Consider the following 18,819-nt stretch of genomic DNA (forward strand, 5'->3'; position numbering starts at 1 on the left):
GTGTGTGTGTGTGTGTGTGTGTGTGTGTGTGTGTGTTTGTGTGTGCACATGCACATGTATACATGAACACACAAACCTTTGAATCAGTATTGACTCTATAGATACATGAATACATCCACCTTTGAGTCATTGCTGACCTCTGGCCACTGCCTACACTAGTCTTTTCTGGACAAAATCTCAGAAATGATTTGCTGCTTCCTTTTTCTTAGGGCTAAGAAAAAATGACTGGCCCAAAGTCACCCAGATGGTTTCATGCCTAAAACAGGACTAGAACTCACAGTCCCTTGGTTTCTAATCTGGTGCCTTACCCACCACATTAAATTGATTCTTAATAACATATTTGCCACACTATTATTTAGGAGAATTGTGTTATCTGACAGTCTTAGATTTTATATTTATTTTCACATAAATGCAATAAATTAAAATATTTTTCTTTAGCATTACTTCAAAGCTCAGTTGTCAAATCAACTTTTCCTATGATTTTCAGTTAATCAATATGTCAGAAAGATTTGATGCCATATATAACCATCCTTTAATCAATGTGGCATTTCATAACTAATAAACTGTCCCACTTCCATGCAAAAGTTTCTTGAAAAGTACCCAAGAGCTCTCCTTTAGGTCAAATAAATTATATTATTCTATTTTCTATGGCAGAGGAAATAATTATGTTTTTTCTGTATTCAAGTTAGGAGACTTTCCAAAACAACAACAAATAATCAAAAGATAAAATAGAATCTTAGAGAAAAAAGGAATCTAAGAGATCAAGTCCAACTTCCTGCACACTGCAGGATACAGTACCCCATTCCTAATATATGACCACCCCACTTCTGCTTGAAAACCTCTAGAGAAGGGGAACAAATAACTCTATTCCTATTCTACTGATTGACAATTATTACTGTTGAGGGTTCTTCCTAAAGCAGAGCTCCCCAACCTGTGGGCTGTGGCACACTGCCGGGCAGTGGTCTATTCGCAACCAGGCCATGTAACTGGTGAGTGCTCTTGCAGCCTGACCCACGCGAATGGTGGGCGCCAGCACTTACAGCCCCACTTGGGTGGGTACTGGCACTCACAACCCCATTCATGTGAGTGGTGGGTGCTGGTGCTTGCAGCCTCACTCATGCGAGGGGTGGGTGCACACACCCACCATTCACACAAATGAAGCTGCATGTGTACATGCGTACACGCCTGCTCCTTGCACAAAACTGTTGTGGAATGATGAGACCAACGCAACATTCCTAGGTTAGTCAGAGACAGTGTATTGTGCAAGGTTCAGAGCCAGTTTTTACATGAAGCTTTGAACAAAGAGAGAACTTTGTTACAACGGTTTTATACACTTCTAAGACAAAGGATTCTGTTAACTCAGCAGTTTATATGGTCATATACATTTGTTATATTTAATTGACATTTCCTAATTACTAAAGTTTCATATTATTCTTGCCAAACAATCATAATTCTTCTGTAAATTACTGGAGCATAGATTCAAATTATCTTCTGTTGATAAATGACTTATAGCTCATGTGGATACCCTTGACCTAACCAATCTTTAAGCTGTATGTCATTAGAATGTTCCTTTCTTCTGACAATTTAGAGGCCTCCTAAAAGTATCAAAAGGATTTTGGCTGAGTTTGTAATTTTTCCAACCGGATGCATTTTCTGCCTTTAGAATAGAGTGAATAGAAAGTTATCCAGTGGTCATCTATCAGAGCCCGCTTCATTTACATTAAAACCATCCCCTCTCCCCGCTGCTCTGGGTCTCCAATCCAAAAAGGTTGGAGAATACTGCCCTGAAGTCTAATCTGTGTCTACATCCTTCAAGTTACATCCCATTATCTAGTCTTATTCTGTGGAGCAAAGAAGAATGAGTCTGAACTTTCTACAATGTGACTGCCATTCAGATATTCAAAGACAACTATTGTGTCCTCTCAACTTCTTTTCTGCAAGCTTTAAATTACATTCTTTTTATGGCTACCATTATAGACTAAGTATTTTTGAATTTATTCCCTTTCCTCCCAAGTATTAGCCCTCTCCCCTGGCTTTGAATTGTCTGCAAATTTCACAAGCATTTCCTCAACACCCTCACCCATAAAAATGTAGAAAAGCAGAGTCCACTCCATATGTCTTTTTAAGTAGATTTGATGCCATTTATAACTCCCCTTTAAGTATAATCCTTGAACTAGCTGTGGATCTACTTCACAGTTCAGTTGTTAAACTGATATTAGATGATTTTATAAGACTTTGGCAAAAGCCTTGTTGAAATCAAAATATTCTATGTCCACAACAATTCTCTAGCCATTCAGGCTAGTAATTCTTCCATAAAAGGACATAAAGTTAGTCTGGCATGACATGCTTACCAGAAATCCATATTGATTCCTGTTAAATATTTAATTCCTGTTTAAGTGCTTATAGATTGCTTGATAATTCACTAGATAATCTTTTTTTTAAAAAAAGTTTTGCTTCCTGAAAAACTTTTGGTGATTATGAGATCCCTTCACACTGAACAAAAATATAATTTTAGAATGACTGTATCACATAGAAATTTTAAGAAATATGAAATTAATTAATTTAAAATGACTATATTTAATCACATGTTTCTGACATGCTGCAGGAGTTCCACTAAAAGTATTTTGCTGCTGATTTTTATTTGTACTCAGTATCTGATGCATCTCACTGCAATGTCCAACAATAGTTAGCCAGCATTGATGGATTCCAGTTGCCCTGACACCATTTTTCCATTGGGGCAATATCCTGATGAAAGGTTTCACCATGTTCATCACTGCATTTAGATTTTCAGGAAAGAAGTCCAAGTGTGAATGAAAATGAATCTTCAATGATGTGTTGCACTTCATGGTATTGTATGCTGTAAGAAGTATGTTAACCATCTGAATGTAGTTTGATGCTCTGTAGTTACCGAGAAAATTCTCAAAAACATCCTTGAATGCTTTCCAGGTGATTTTCTCTGGCCTCACTAACAGATCTTCGAACCACTTATCATTGATGATGTATCTGATCTGTGGACCAACAAAAATGCTTTCCTTAATCTTGGCATCAGTTATTCTTGGAAACATCTGTCTCAAATAATGAAAATTTTCATCTTCCTGATTCATTGCTTTCACAAAATTTTTCATCAATATAAGTTTTATGTGACGTGGATGCAAAAATATCTTTGTTTGGACAACAATTGCTTCATATGCTATCCAGCTGCCCCATGTATGTATGTAACAAAAGTATTTGCTATTTCTGAGCTGCATTCCAAGCAGCAGAGCAATTACTTTTAAATTGCTACAGATATTCCAGTTGTACTTGGTGTACCAGATGTGCTTCATATGTTTGTATATGTTTCTTTCATGTGTGAAGCATAGCCAACAGGTACTGAAGGATGTAAATTGCAAAAACAGCTTGCAGAAAGTTTTCTATAAAATGATACATGATAGGTTAAATTATTATTTATGATTAGCAGCCAAAAAAACAGTAAGATATATTCAAAAAGTATTTAGGAAGCAACATCTTTGTTGTTCAGTGAACTGCTCAAGGATCTGCTCCATAGCTTTGGGGTGAAGTGTCAACTGTATGCCGATGACATGCAGTTGTACATTTCAACCCCAGGCCACCCCAATGATGCCCTTGACGTGATGTCCCGCTGCCTGGAGGCCGTGCGGATCTGGATGGGGAGGAACAGGCTCAGACTCAACCCCTCCAAGACTGAGTGGCTGTGGCTCCAGACGGCCCAATATAGCCAGCTAACACCATCGCTGGCTATTGGGGATGAGATCTTACCCCCCTCAGAGAGGGCTTGCAACTTGGGCGTCCTCCTGGACTCACAGCTGTCTTTGGAAGATCATATGACGGCCGTGGCCAGGGGGGCTTTCTATCAGGTTTACCTGATCTACCAGTTGCGGCCCTTTCTGGATCGGGACGCCCTGCGCACAGTCACTCACGCCCTCGTCACTTCCCGGCTGGACTATTGTAATGCTCTCTACATGGGGCTCCCCTTGAGGAGCACCTGGAGGCTCCAGCTGGTCCAGAATGCGGCCACGCAAGTAATAATGGGGGCGTCTCATCGCTCCCATGTAACACCCTTCTTGCGTGAGCTGCACTGGCTCCCAGTGGTCTTCCGGGTGCGCTTCAAGGTGTTGGTTACCACCTTTAAAGCGCTCCATGGCTTAGGACCTGGTTATCTACAGGACCGCATTCTGCCACTGATTGCCTCCCACTGACCAATACGCTCCCACAGAGAGGGCATCCTCAGGGTGCCGTCGGCCAAACAATGTAGGCTGGCGACCCCCAGGGGGAGAGCCTTCTCTATTCCAGCAAGCTGGTCTGACAGGATAAAGGTTTTTAAATTGGGTTTTGATAGGGGTCTTAAAATGATTTTAGTTGAGTGTTTTAAATTCGGCCAATGATTGAATTATTTTAATTAAGTTTTTAAATTTTTGTTGTATATTGTTTTTACCGTGGCTGTTCACTGCCCTGAGTCCTTCGGGAGAAGGGCGGTATATAAATATAATAAACTAAAAAAACTACTTCACATTAAAACTGCAATTTTTGCAAACTACTCTGTAAGAATTTCTAGCAGGAGCAAAAATAACTGACACATCTAAACGGTGTCATTTACTTAGGAAAGTTCTAAGGTATCACTGCTCAGGTAGACTGAATTGCTATTAAAGTTAGAAGGGATTTTAATAATTAGATATGGAATTTTTTTCCCTTGTACAATGTACAGGAATCTTGTTTTTCTTCCAACTTTAGGAAAAGAACAACAAAAGGCTCCATTTTATATAAAAAAATAAATCACTGAAAACATAATCTTGTAAACATGTACTCAGAAATTTGACTCAGTTAAGATATATCTATATAAGACAATGTAATCTTTCAGTAATCTGTTGATCTCTTAGGGTTCTTTTGTAAAATGAAAAGGAAATCATAGTAGTAGTAGTAGTAGGATGGTCTAGAGATAATAGAAAAAAAACAATGGTTTGTGTATTGTCTTTCTACTAGTGGTGGCTTGCTCCCGGTTCGGTCTGGTTCCATAGAACTGGTAGTAAACCGGCGGGAGGCTCCGCCCACCCGCCACGACATCATCATGGGTGATCTGCACATGCGCAGAAGTGCACATGCTCTGCTGCAAACCAGTAGTAAAGGTAAGTGGAACCCATCTCTGCTTCCTACAGTATATAAGCAGTCATGCCATGGAGGAAAAACTGTTTTGTGATGTCTTATGTACGAATTCAGCCCTGAGTGGACTTAAAAATGTGTTCCATTATTCTAAAAAACATATTTATGAAGAACCCCAAACATCTGTTGAGGTGAGCTCTTTCAGCAAGTCCATTCTGATATATTTATGCACATTAACATTGCAAAGCAAGACATGCACTCTCTTTCACACATACATAAACTGTGGGTAACACGGGGCTACAGAGAAACTTAAGAGGGGGAAAAATGAAACCATCCATAATTAAAATTATTATCTTGAAAAGGCACTGGGCTTGCATCAATATTTTATATTGAATCTTCAAAAGCACTCTAATAATATCATAGAACCTACATGAGACATATTTCATGATGTGTCACATACATAAATCTGCTTTTTCAACTGATATGCTTCCAGTGAGCAAAAGGAATCATTGAAGCTAAAGAACACATGAAGAGAAAATATCCTGATTAAATATGATTTCAGCTTCAGGAATGATTCATGCATAGCAATAATTTAAAGCATTAGGATCACGCTGTGATAGGATCACCAGAGCCATGATATAGCTTCTAGGAAATTGATGGTTATTAGTTTGGCTAAAATGAGAATACAACCAGGCTGAAAAGATGACAAAGCAGTACTAAAGGTTTCAGGAAACTATAAAAAGAAAAATATCATTTGCTGTAGAATACTTTTTTGACAGGGTAAATAGCAATACATCAATGTTTTTGCTGAGAACAAATGCAGTGTATATATAAAAACTGATAGTAAGAACTGAGCTTGCTCATGATAAGCAGCTTATCAGCTTTGGAAGCCATATTAGGCTGGAAGCTTCCATGCTGCCACCTTCTCATGTGTGGGAAAGTAGTAGGGGGGATTTAGTAGAGGGGTTGTCTGTAGACATAATAGCATTCTTCCTGTCCGTCAAGGTCAGGGCGATCCTGCATCTGGAGAAGGAGTGGTCGGAGTGAGGTCTTGAGACGGGACGGCAGTTGATTGGAGCATGTGATCAACTGAGGAGTGAGGGGGTGGTTTTGGGAGTTTTAATTTACTGAGGGAAAACCGAGCCTCTCAGATACGGGTTTTCCCAGATGTGCCAGTTTACCTATTCTAGTAAATAGAACGTTGAAAAATGCTTGCTTCAGAGTTTTTATTTGGAGTTGGGATTTTTCTGGAACGCTGACACAGCTATAGATATACTGTTGATATAATTTTTTTATCTGTCAAATATAAACAAGCTCCAACAATATGCATCACTGGTATTAGGCACAGGTAGTCCTTGCTTAGAGAACATCAGCAGCCCTTAAGTGAAACTGAGATTGTGCTTACAATCTTACTTCAGCTTTGTTTTGTTTTACAGTCTGCAAAAGTTGTAAATGTGAGGATTTCTCACATGGTTTTTGGTCATGTTGCTAAACAAGGTAGTTGCTAAACAAGGACTATTGTAAAAGTACAAGACATAGAACATTAGGTTACAATAGTTAAAAAATACAACTTAATTTTAAAATGTCATTTACATATTAAAGATTATTTGGTTTTATTTCAGAAATATCTCTCATGGGAGTTGCTGAGAAATGTAAAACCATTCTAAACAATGAACAAGCATTTAGGTAATGATCGTAATACATTTTGAGCTCATCCCTCTCAACCCAACTGAGAAAAGGACATGAACATCAGAATCAGAAATAGATTGTCTAACACCATGATGGTGAACCTATGGCAGGTGTGCCACAGTTGGCACACGGAGCCATATCTGTGGGCATGCAAGCATTTCCCTAGGTCAGCTCCAGCATGCATGCACCGGCCAGCTGATTTTCGGGCCTTCTGGGCCCACCAGAGGTCGGGAAACAGGCCGTTTCCAGCCTCCGGAGGGCCTCCGGGGAAATGGGAAAGGCAATTTTCACCCTCCCCAGGCTCCAAGAAACCCTCTGGAGCCTGAAGAGGGTGAAAAACAGACCTACCGGGCCCACCAGTAATCTTTTTGCCGTTGCGTGCCAAAAGCGGGGGAGCGGGGGGTCGTATGCGCATGTGTGGGGGGGCAGGGCACGGGTGGGATTGAATTATGGGTGTTGGCACGCACACACGTGACCCCACCGCACTCCCCCTGCTTTTGGCAAAATGGCAAAAAGGTTAGCCATCACTGGTCTAACATAATACCCCCCCCCCCCGAGAACAATTACTGAAAAATCATTTCTGAACATAGTAGAGTTCGGAGAAACAATGGTGTTAATTTTAACAGAATAACAGAAGAGAATAACAGAGTTGGAAGAGATCTTGCAGGTCTTCTAGTCCAACCCCCTGCTTAGGCAGGAAACCCAATACCATTTCAGACAAATGATTGTCCAATCTCTTCTTAAAAACTTCCAGTGTTGGAGCATTCTAACTTCTGGAGGTAGGTCATTCCACTGATTAATTGTTCTGTCAAGAAATTTCTCTTTAGTTCTAGGTTGCTTCTCTCCTTGATATAGTTTCTATCCATTGCTTCTTGTCGTGCCTTCAGGTGCTTTAAAATCTGCTATTTTTGTATTCTTCAATTCCTGACTCAATTCCATTCTTTGGAGAGCTGCTTTTTAAACTTTGTTTCATCTGGGAACATTACCATGCTTGAAACACATGAATGGTAGTACAATTGATTTTGAATTAAGATTTCCAATTAGCTCCTTGCTGAACTTTTAAGGAGTAATGATTTTACAGCTTGATTTTATAACACAGAATGTGGCATAGAACAGTGAACACCCTTTATTTTGTGCCAGACTACTGCAGAATATGGATGAAACACACTTTGGATATAAAGAGAAAACAAGTTTCTACCTTCTTCTGAACTTTAGCATTCACTTCTTCCATTCCCAGAACTTTGGTGGTGGGACTGCGGGATGGAACCTGCTTTTCTAAGTTAACTACTATGTAGTAACTATATAGATTATTTTATAAAGTTATTAATCCAAGAGATGCAAATGGCAATTGAGTGTTTCAGAAAATCTGGACATAAAACAACTAAATGAGGTCCTTGTTAAAACAGAATAATGACCATAAGAACTGAATCCACATGGCTGCAGTACTATAATGATTTTTCTTGAATCCTTTCTGTGTCAGTAACTACCACCAAAATAGAGACAAAGGAACAGCAACAAAAAATGAGAAAGGTTTCTATTTACCTTAATCATGGAGTTCCAATCCAAAAATTGTCAGGCTATGACTAGCATTTTATTATTTGTGCCAAAATGAGCAAAGCCAATGCACAAAGCAACAAAAGTTTTGTCATGCTTATTGCTGATTTGCATAAAGTCCCTGTGATGGGGAAGGGAGTAAGCACTTGGATTAGTAACTGACCATTCTCTTTATACGTGCTGTCCAAATCAAAACCTGTGGGGCAAAAGAGAAAAGCATGGACACAGGTCTTTCAGGTACCAACTGAAGAACAAAGAAGGCCATCCAGAAATATTGAGGATGCATAGAAGAGGTATACTCCCTTTAATTTTAACTCGTCATTTTTGAGAATACTATGGGTGCTGCCTGAGCAGGGTGGCTGCTGTGCTCAAAAGAGTAAGAGATACCCATGACAGACAGCACTGGACTACACAGGTGCCCTGGTTTGGGAACCTCCAAGGTTGCTATTCCCAGAAGGGAAGGGCAGAAAAATATGAAAATAGAACCAATCAAATGGCTAGCATACCTCACCACTATAAAAATAGCTCATATGGCAGGAGGAGTTTGTTGAAGAGAGTCTCTGTACATCGCTCCATTAGATAAAGCTTGAGCACCCACCTGTTTAAATTGGTATATTAAAAATAGAATTATGATTACAGTGCATCAGCTGAGTCCTGAAGCACTTCAGGACTTCATAGGGTGGGGATGGTCCGGACCTCAGGAGGTAACTGGTTCCAGAGAGCTGGGGCCGCCACAGAGAAGGCCCTCCCCCGTGGGCCCACCAGCTGGCATTGTTTAGCTGACGGGACCCAGAGGAGACCTTACCGGTCGCTGGGAGCTATGCGGCAGAAGGCGGTCTCGAAGATAACCTGGCCCTGAGCCATGTAGGGCTTTAAAGGTAATAACCAACACCTTGAATTGTGACCGGGGACCAATAGAGAGCCAGTGCAGCTCGCGGAGAATGTGGGTGTAATGTGGGTGTACCTAGGTGCACCCACGACAGTTCGCACGGCTATTCTATTTGAGCCAAGCTCCAGATTCAGGAATGAGTCAAATAATCAGATTTATTTGGGGCTATATTGTCTAATATCAGAATCTTGGATCTGGTCTTCGAAGTGAGTTAGACCACCTCTGAACAGCTCTAGATACACATCAAGGGTTCTCTAGCTAGGTGATGATACCTCAGGTAGTTGCAACAAATTTATGGGTAAAAATCTAATCAAGTTTATGCAGGTAAAATTCTTTCTCACCTTCCTTGGATTTGCCCACAACAGGTTTGTGCAAACAAAGTAGAGAGGAAAGCAGCATTTATGACCATTTATCATGAACAGCTTTTTCATTATCATTATCTCATTCTGTCTCTCTTTCTCTCTCTTTCCATGAGGGGGCATAAAAATCTATTTATCATTTTAGGAAGGTTGTTATATTGCCAGGTTCAAGAAGCCCTGCTGTATGTATAAAGCTACTATGTCATTAAAAACAATGATATATTAGTTTTTGTGAAGCAAAATAACAGCCTAACACACTATTGATTTTAATGAGAGAGAGAAGCAGATGTTTAATGGTATTTAATTGACCAGCTTGTGGCTTAAAGTTACAGCCAATGTAACAAAGTTAAAAAATATTTTCCTGTACTGCAGTTACCTATCTGATTCACCATAGCACATTTGATTTTAGTGAATTTCAGCCAATTTAAGCCATCTAAACATCACTCTTAATTACTGTATTGTGGAGGAATAGACAATAACTCCTAAATATAGGGAATGTTGTTTTATAAACATCTTTTATTTTTTTAATTGATATGAGTGAATAAAATTCTGGGCTATTATAAAATATCATAAAATATTTCCTATAACAAAATTCACTTTTAATCCTGTCTAATAAATCAAAAGAAATTAAACAGTCTACAAAGACAGCCTTTGAATAACTAAAAATACCAAAAAGTATGAAATATAAATTCAGAATTCACAAGGTAGGTTTAAACCAAGGGTGAAATGCTCCCGCTCCCTGGCGGCGGGTGGAACCGGTAGCAAAAATCCCTGCCCCCCCCCCATGCCCAGCTGAGCCGCACAATCAACAGAAGCTAAAATTATTATTATAAAATTAAATTATTTTTAAAAGCAATTTTTCTACAACCTCTTCAGCTGAAAAAATGCTTTTAAAAGTAAAAAATAATGTATTTTATGTAGCAATGCATTCAAATACTTACTTCTATCTCTTATGTTTGAAATGGTACAGTTGCGCAATGAATAAATTTTATGAAGCTTCAAAATTAATTAAGCTTCATGACTACATTTTACTTTTGGCAGCAAAATATCCAATGAATGTTCATTGTACATTAACATTGTTCTTACCATCCAATCTCCTTTTCATTATAGTTTACTGTGCTTATGTCTGCCAAAATAATTGCAGCTTTATTTCTAAGTGCTTTCCAAGTACCAGATGTTGTTTGCCTCCAACCAATTTTCTATAAAAAGTCTATACAGACTTGTATTCTTTTCAAAAAAAAAACCCCAAGATTGTTAGCATAATAGGTTGATTAAATCAGAAGCTAACCAACTATTTGGGGGTTCAATATAAATTTATAATATGTACTTCCCAGAAACAGATCATGATTACATATGCACTTTCATAAATTATAAATGTTAGCTTTGTCTTTAATTTGGACACTGTAGTTCTATATTTCTGAAGTTATACCGAAGGTTCCTATGATCCTAAATTTACAGTGCTTTATCCTATCATTTATTCTTCTCTCCTGAACAAACATAGTGAACTTGAGGATTGATAGTTTTAAAAAGGCATGTTACACATGAAATCAATTTTTCTGCTTTATGAACTTAAAATTCTAAATTTAATTCTCTTGGATCTGGAGAAGTGTTGCATCCAGTGTCTGATCCAGTACCCCATAGTAAAATAGTTGCTTATTTTGCTGTAATACTATTTCTGATTGATTTCAGTGAACTTTAAAAATGAAGATAAAGGTGAAATATTGTCATATTTCCCCCTCATATCCTTAAGAAGGATTTTTTTTAAAAAAAGAATTTTACTTACTCATACATTACCTGTAAGGATACAGATATAAAATTTTACTTAGACCTGATTCGCAGACAGAAGAAAGAAAAAGCCATATAAATACAATGGATGAAACTGTTTTTAGAAAAACAGTTATAGCAAAACAATGTGAAGAATTGTGAACTAAATCTGTAAAACATATAAGTTAAAACCTAAAGGAATATTGGTACAAATGTTCTACAGAATTTTGCAACTCTATAAATATTTAAGATAATAACAAATGTTGGAGGTGCCATGAAAGAGAAGGAACATCTTATCACACATGGAAAGGTAAATATAGTACAAGGCAGAATATTTTGGAATTAAAATTTAAAATGAAACCATAACTTTTCTTACTAGGTATAGTCTCAGAAAAAATAAACAAGAAACAAAGAAAATTTAACAAGACATTGCATGCACTCATACATTCAAGTTTATGGTCACTCACTTGATCAACAGCCACATTCAAATCAATTTTGTATTAAAAAAGTCAAATATTTGTATCAATATCAATAAATAAAAGTCAATAATCTATATCAATAAATTGTAATTAATATTGATACAATATTTCTTTCCCTCTTCTTTATTTCCAAAACTCCAGGTTATCTAAACAACACAATATTAATACTGTACAAATATTATATTGAAATAATGGAATATAGGAAGAGTTCTGTGAATTCTTGCGATTTCAAGCTCGTTAGCTGATCCTATATCTGTGGTTAGCTATCAGTTTCCAGATCTACAGTATGTGCAGATGGGTTCTATTGATATTAATCATGATATTCATGATATGAATATTCATGATATGTGCACAACAGAAAATACAGTCAATGAGATTTTTTTTCTTAATCTTCAAACAGGTAGTACTCCAGTGCCAACATATTTTATTTACTGTCATGCACATTTTTATTTATTGCAGTACCATTTCCAACATAATCAGCTAAAGGTCTATAAAGATTTTATATACATGACATTTTCCTATCCAAGCATAGCATATAAGGAGGAAGAGACTGGAAATGAATTTTTAAAAGCTGGCTTTTAAAGACACTCTCCCTGCTGTAATGGAGAAAGTTAATTTCTCAATGCAAACAGAAGACTGCACTTTCTTCCAGCTACCAAATAGTTTTGAAAGTTTTCGTTCTGTATACTAATAGACTCTTTGATGGTCAATTGAAGCTTACTTGTTCCTCAACATTTTGATTATGAGGTTTATTTCTGTGCTTCAAACAGAAACAAAAAAGGAAGTTGAAGTTCTGTCTCCACTCTGATAATTCTGATCAATAGCTTTTTCCTATTAATAGTAAGAAAATTATACTATTGATTGTATAGAAAGAACTACAGTGGAAAGGTCGGTAATTAAATTCTCTCCTGTCCAATGACTTTGAGCAGGGTAATTATTTATATACTGTGAAAGAGCAAACTATTGCTCATTCTGCCATCTGGATAGGCAATAGGAAGCATTGGGTCAAAGGAGGACTAGTAATTCTTATAAAAGAGTAGACACATGAATCCATCAAATGCATATTCAAGGGAATAAAATTCACAAGGGAAGAAGAAACAACAATAGCGGAGGCAATGATGGCAAATTAGAAACATAAGTCTATTATAAAAGCACCCACACCAACCAAGTGCACTACCAAAGTAACAACCCAAATTCCCACAAGAGAAGCTCTGCAAGAACATTATTTAGGTGAGTATAAACACACTGCAGTAACCCTGAACATCAGAAAAATAATAATCTATATATCTTCCAACAAAATGGATACTCACACCTCTTTATTAAAAGTGCCTGGCCATTAACACACTACTGCACAACCAACCCAAACTGTTAAAAGGATAATATTGCCATACATCAAAAACATCTCAGAAAGCACCAATAGACTATTATAACTGCATATCATTAGTATAGCACACATACCAACAAAGCCCTGAAAAACATCTTAAGTGAACCAAAAGACCCAGTAGCCTAAAACAAAAAACAAGAATCATCTACAATCTACAGTATAAAGACTTTGACAACCACTATGTAGGACAGACTGGCAGAATTTAGCAGAGCGCATCCATGAACAGCAACTACCAGTAGCAATCAGAAGAGATGATGAAAACACTGTAATTTCATGACACATGGACAGACTTAACCATAGTTTCAACTGAGAAACTGTGAGCAACCTAGACTAAGCCACTCAGACCAAACCATTCAGATGGCACTTGGACAAATTTACCCTCAAATGGCCACATAGGGATAAATAACATCTACATACCATTCAAAAGAGACAGTCAAAAAGCTAATAAGGAAACTAAGACACCATTACATCCCCTCACCAGCAATGAACACCCAGATAAGCAGAGTAACACCAATATTAATATTAGATTAATAATCAAACAGTAAACAATACCCCAATTAAGGGACTACCAACTCAAACAAACAATTAAACAGTAAACAACAGCCCACTCTGGGCTGTTCAGGGAACTACCCAGACCATTCCCACCAAAACAGATAGGGCAAGCCACTTGTATATAAACAGAGTAAATCCTACTCTCTTCTAGCACTGATGATGTTGCCTAGTTGAGTAATGAAATGTCTGCAAGAAAACAACCAAACTCAGAAAGCACAAAGGACTCCATATCTTACAAAATAAAATAAAAAATATCTTAATATTATGAATGGATAGTTCCTGGTCCTAGAAATAAATGTGGCCCTCAGCCTAATTTCAAAAGGCCTCTGCAATACCACTTCAAACTCTGATAAGAGCTACCTCAACCTCTCCCAGATTCTTTTATTGTTTAAAAGGGGAGGGGGGAATACCACTTACACTTTGTTTCTCTTCTTTTACCATATGAACCCAACAAATAACCCCCTGAAAGAATGAAGTCTTTAGTAATTACAACAACGATCTGATTTAGACAATTGCTAGCTATCAAGTTAGTAGAAACAAGTTAGCAGACACACACCTCACCTTTGCATTGTAAGGAATATAGTGCTTTGATAAAGCTTCTGGAGTGTGCATCCATGTCTTATCTGCAAAAGGAAAAAATACACGAAATTAAGACTTAGTTACTAGACATGTACACAAGGAAAACACATACAATAGATATTTGCATCTATATATACCAAAGCACAAAATATACCTATTATGTATTATACACCTATAAACACCTACCCTCACAGAAAGTTCCCAGATATTTCCAAAGACTCTTCAGTCTTCAATCTCCGTCTATGCGTCATAATATCTAATTCCTGAAATGAATATTCAATTGCTTGATACTTATTTAAAAGAGGTTAGTAGAGGTTAGCAAAGGTCATGCCCAAGGTCTGGAGACTTTATATACTTTTCTATCTAAAGGTATATATACCAACCTTTCATTTCCTGTATCCAACAAATACTCTTTGGATCCTAACTGACAAGTTAGATAAGAAAGAATTTGTTACTATGAGAAGGAAAGGAGGTAGATGGGGTTTATTGCTTCTCCATATGTCCAGTATCACTGATTGACTCTTGTCCTTGTCCAATCAGAATTCTGCCGAATGCTTACTGTCTTCTTATGACCAAGAAAGAGAAAAATTTCTAAACAACAGAGTTCTGGTTGGCGCTACAGGGATACAGACGGGGAATTAGCGGGCTCTTCGGAGCCCTGCGAAAACCCCGTCTACCAAGCCCCCACTGGTAGGTCCTTGGACCTATCCTGTCCTGTAGGGACAGGGGGATAGAGAGGGACCCCTCAGACAGCTGAGAGGAACGGAGGTTTACCCTCTGCGCCGGCGGCGGTGGAGCGGCGGCCATGGCGGCTGCCCTGAGACCGCAACAACCGGGATATAAGAATGTGCAGGAGGAGAGGTGGAGAAGCGGAGAGCAGAGCCGGGAGTTTGGATGCCGGGTGAGTGGACATTGGCCGAGGCAGAACTGCCCACAAACGCTAATTTACAATTACTTTGCCTCAGCCTTGATAGCGGCTGAGAACTATTGGGGCACAAAGACTAAAGACCCGTTGGTGGATAGCATGAATTGCTGACTTCTTGGAGATGTTTGATTACAGATCTGGATATATTTTTTCTTTTCTTTTTGGTGGATAAATGAGATTGGACTGTGTCTGGGAGAGGAAGGAGAAGAGGAAATAACTATGCCTTTAAAAGCAAAGAAAAAGACAAACAGAGACGGACAAAATGGTTACCAGCTAAAGTGAAAGTATAAATTCCACTTGTTACTTGAAGAGAGAAACTTTGTTGTTTGTTATTTAAACTTAACTATTTTGAGGAAAAGACTTAGAGAACTTGATTTAGGATATATAATCTGTACACTGGAGGATTTATTGAAGAATAGAAAGAAGAAATTAAATGGAACGATGATAATTGAACTAATAAATGTGGCAACAAAAGAAGGGTGTGGCAATAGAAGAAGGACATGATGATACCATATATGGAATTACTTCAGAACTAATTTTGTAGAATTCATAACTTTGATGACATTGAAATGGAAAAGATACATATCTGAATAGACTGGAGAAAAGAATTATGGAATATATCATGTAACAAGACAACAAAATATCATACTTTGATTTAAATGAATGTAATGGTTTCTGGGTGACTGTATAATGTTAGGAGATACCTTTTTTTTCCTTCTTTATGCTCTCTCTCTATTTCTTTCTTTTTGTATCTTTCTCTTTGTTTTTTTCCCCCTCTCTATTTTCTTTTTTAACTCATTTGACTTTTTTCCTTATATTTCTACTCTCTTCCCTTTTCTTTTTTAGTATTGTTTTCTTTTTCTTTTTTTTATTTTTTTATTGTAAATATTATTATTATTGCTATTGCTCTCTCTTTTTTATTACTATTATTTTTATATAAATATATAAACAATTTGATTAAGAAATAAGAGCATAAATGATTGAAGAAAAACATGATTTTGGATATTCTAAAGCCTTTTTAAATTTTGTATTCTCAACAAGCATTATTTACAGATTCAATAACATGGAAGAAAATGTTTTCTTTTCAAGGCATTGGATGCTAAAAATAATTATTTATAGAGTTAATAATCATAAAAAAAATGATCTTAAAGTGGTTTAAAATGTTTTTCATTGAAAATAAGAAACAAGCATGGAATGGGAGAAAACTTAGGAGAGAATAGGAGATAGAATATTTATTGAAATATATTTCTATCTTAAATTGGTAAGAGACATGGAGGAGAATAGATTGGAAAACAATATTGGTAACACACTTTGAAATAATTTGGAGCTAAGAAACTGAATAAGAGATAAATGCTACGAATTAGTTTAAATAAATGAATTTAAGAGTGGAGGAAAGCATGACTCTGGAGATCAGTGAAAGTAAAGCTGTGACCCAGTTTTACAAATAAGATAGGAGTGGAGGAAAGCATCATACTGGAGAAGAGTTAAAGTAAACTGGGAACCAGTTAAAAATAAAAATAAGAGTTAGGAGTGGAGGAAAGCATATGCAAACAGTTAAAGCAAAGCTGTGAACCAGCCAAAATATTGAGTTAGGAGTGGAGGAAAGCATACACAAACAGTTAAAGCAAAGCTGTGAACCAGCCAAAATATTGAGTTAGGAGTGGAGGAAAGCATATGCTGGGTAACAGTTAAAACAAAACTGTGAACTAGCCAAAAATAAAAAGTTAGGAGTGGAGGAGATTATACCTGGGGATCAATTGAAATAAAGTTGTGAACCAGTTAAAAATAGGAGTAGGAGTGGAGGAAAGCATTGCTGGAAGGCAACTACTTGAGTTGTGAACCAGTTCTCTAATAGATTTAGGAGGAGTTAAGGAAAAGGTTGGTGTGCAGTTAAAATAATACTGTGAACCAGCCAAAATAATTAAGGTAAGGAGTGGAGGAAAGCATTGCTGGAAAGCAGCAGATTAGGATGCGAACCAGCTAAAAAATAAATTTAGGAGGAAGTGGAAGAGATTTTATTGGAGAATAGGAGCTAAACTGTAAACCAGTCTAAATAAATAGAGATAGGCGTACTAGAAAATACAGCTGGGAAATAGACATTTAAACTATGAATTAGCTAAAAATTAGACTCAATAGAATATGAGAATAAATTTGAAATAAACAAAATAAAGTATTGTGGAAGTAACAAACTATAGAAAGAAATGTTGATTGTTTATGAAATGACTTTAAGAGAAGAGGAAAATACTTTTTGTCAAGATTATGGTTATTAGATGTCATTTAAGTGAAGTAAAATATAGATTTGTGGTAATGGGTCTTTTTTTTAAAAAAAAAACAAAACTTTATTGATTGTTAAAAAACATTTAAAACATACAAGTTTCTCTCAATCAAGAAACAAATTTACATATACAGTACATAAACTTCACCTATTGACTGATTTCCGTTATTCTATATACATATATTATATATATTATATATACATATATACAAACATACAGTAACATATTTCATATTCTATCCCTCTAACAGTGCTGTTTTTAATTATATTAATTTCTTCTAAATTTCATCTCTACCCATTTCCTTTCCTCTGGTTTATCCATTGGTACCATCTATTCCATATTGCATAATATTTTGAGTCCTCCTTATCCTGTAACTCTAAAGTTAGTTTGTCCATTTCTGCGCATGTGTATATTTTTTGTATTAGTTCTTGGTCAGTTGGCAGTCGGTCGCTTTTCCAAAATTGTGCTAGCGCTAATCTAGCCACCGTGATTATATGAAGCGTTAGGTATTTTATGTCATTTCGGATGCTCTTTTTAATCATGCCTAATAGAAAGATCTCAGGTTCTAATTCAATTTCATAATCTGTTATTTCTCTTATCCATGTTCTTACCTTGTTCCAATATTCCTCAATTACCGGGCAGAGCCACCAAACATGGTAAAAAGTTCCCTGTGTTTTCCTGCACTTCCAACAGGTCGGATTTACATTTGGGTACATTTTCGTTAATCTTGCGGGGGCCAGATGCCATCGATACCACATCTTATAATGATTTTCTTTGTAGGCTACCGATTTTGTCATACTGTAGTTGTTTTCCCACACTCTTTCCCATTCTCCTAGCTGTATACTGTGCCCAATGTTTCTCGCCCACGCTATCATCTGCCCTTTAACCAATTCTTCTGCCAAATCATATTCAAGTAAGTATTTATAAATTTTCGAAATTAATTTCCCTTCTTTAGATTCTAATAGTTTATCCAGTCTGTTTTGTTTCAAATCTATTCCCCCCTCCTCCTGATCTTTCCTGTATTTTATTTTTTTTTGTGAGTAGGGCCACCAGTCTATTACTATTCCTTGTTCTTTTAATTCTTCCCTAGTTTTTAATTTACCCTGTATATCTAATATTTCTCTGTATCGTAATATTTTTTGCTTTGATAATATATTGGAGTGGGTGATTGCTTCTATTGTCGACAACCAACCGGGGACTTTTATGTAGTGTTTGCGTTGGATTTGTTGCCATGTATTAATTAAAGATTTCCTAATG

General features: G+C 36.9%; 1 protein-coding gene across 2 annotated transcripts in view; it reads right to left on the minus strand.

Moving 5' to 3' along the window:
• The window catches only part of GULP1 (GULP PTB domain containing engulfment adaptor 1), a 43,079-nt gene extending 28,678 nt beyond the window's left edge, over positions 1–14,401 (minus strand). For both annotated transcript variants that reach the window (XM_070956854.1, XM_070956855.1), the window contains exon 1: positions 14,344–14,401. In XM_070956854.1, the coding sequence (XP_070812955.1) occupies positions 14,344–14,394 (51 nt within the window). In that variant the 5' untranslated portion in view covers positions 14,395–14,401. The remainder of the gene's footprint in view (positions 1–14,343) is intronic.
• Positions 14,402–18,819: the final 4,418 nt, after the last annotated feature.

The sequence above is a fragment of the Pituophis catenifer genome, unplaced genomic scaffold, assembly GCF_029215685.1.
Source record: "Pituophis catenifer annectens isolate HBS135680 unplaced genomic scaffold, rPitCat1.0.hap2 SCAF_1, whole genome shotgun sequence".
NCBI classification, from domain to species: Eukaryota; Metazoa; Chordata; class Lepidosauria; order Squamata; family Colubridae; genus Pituophis; species Pituophis catenifer.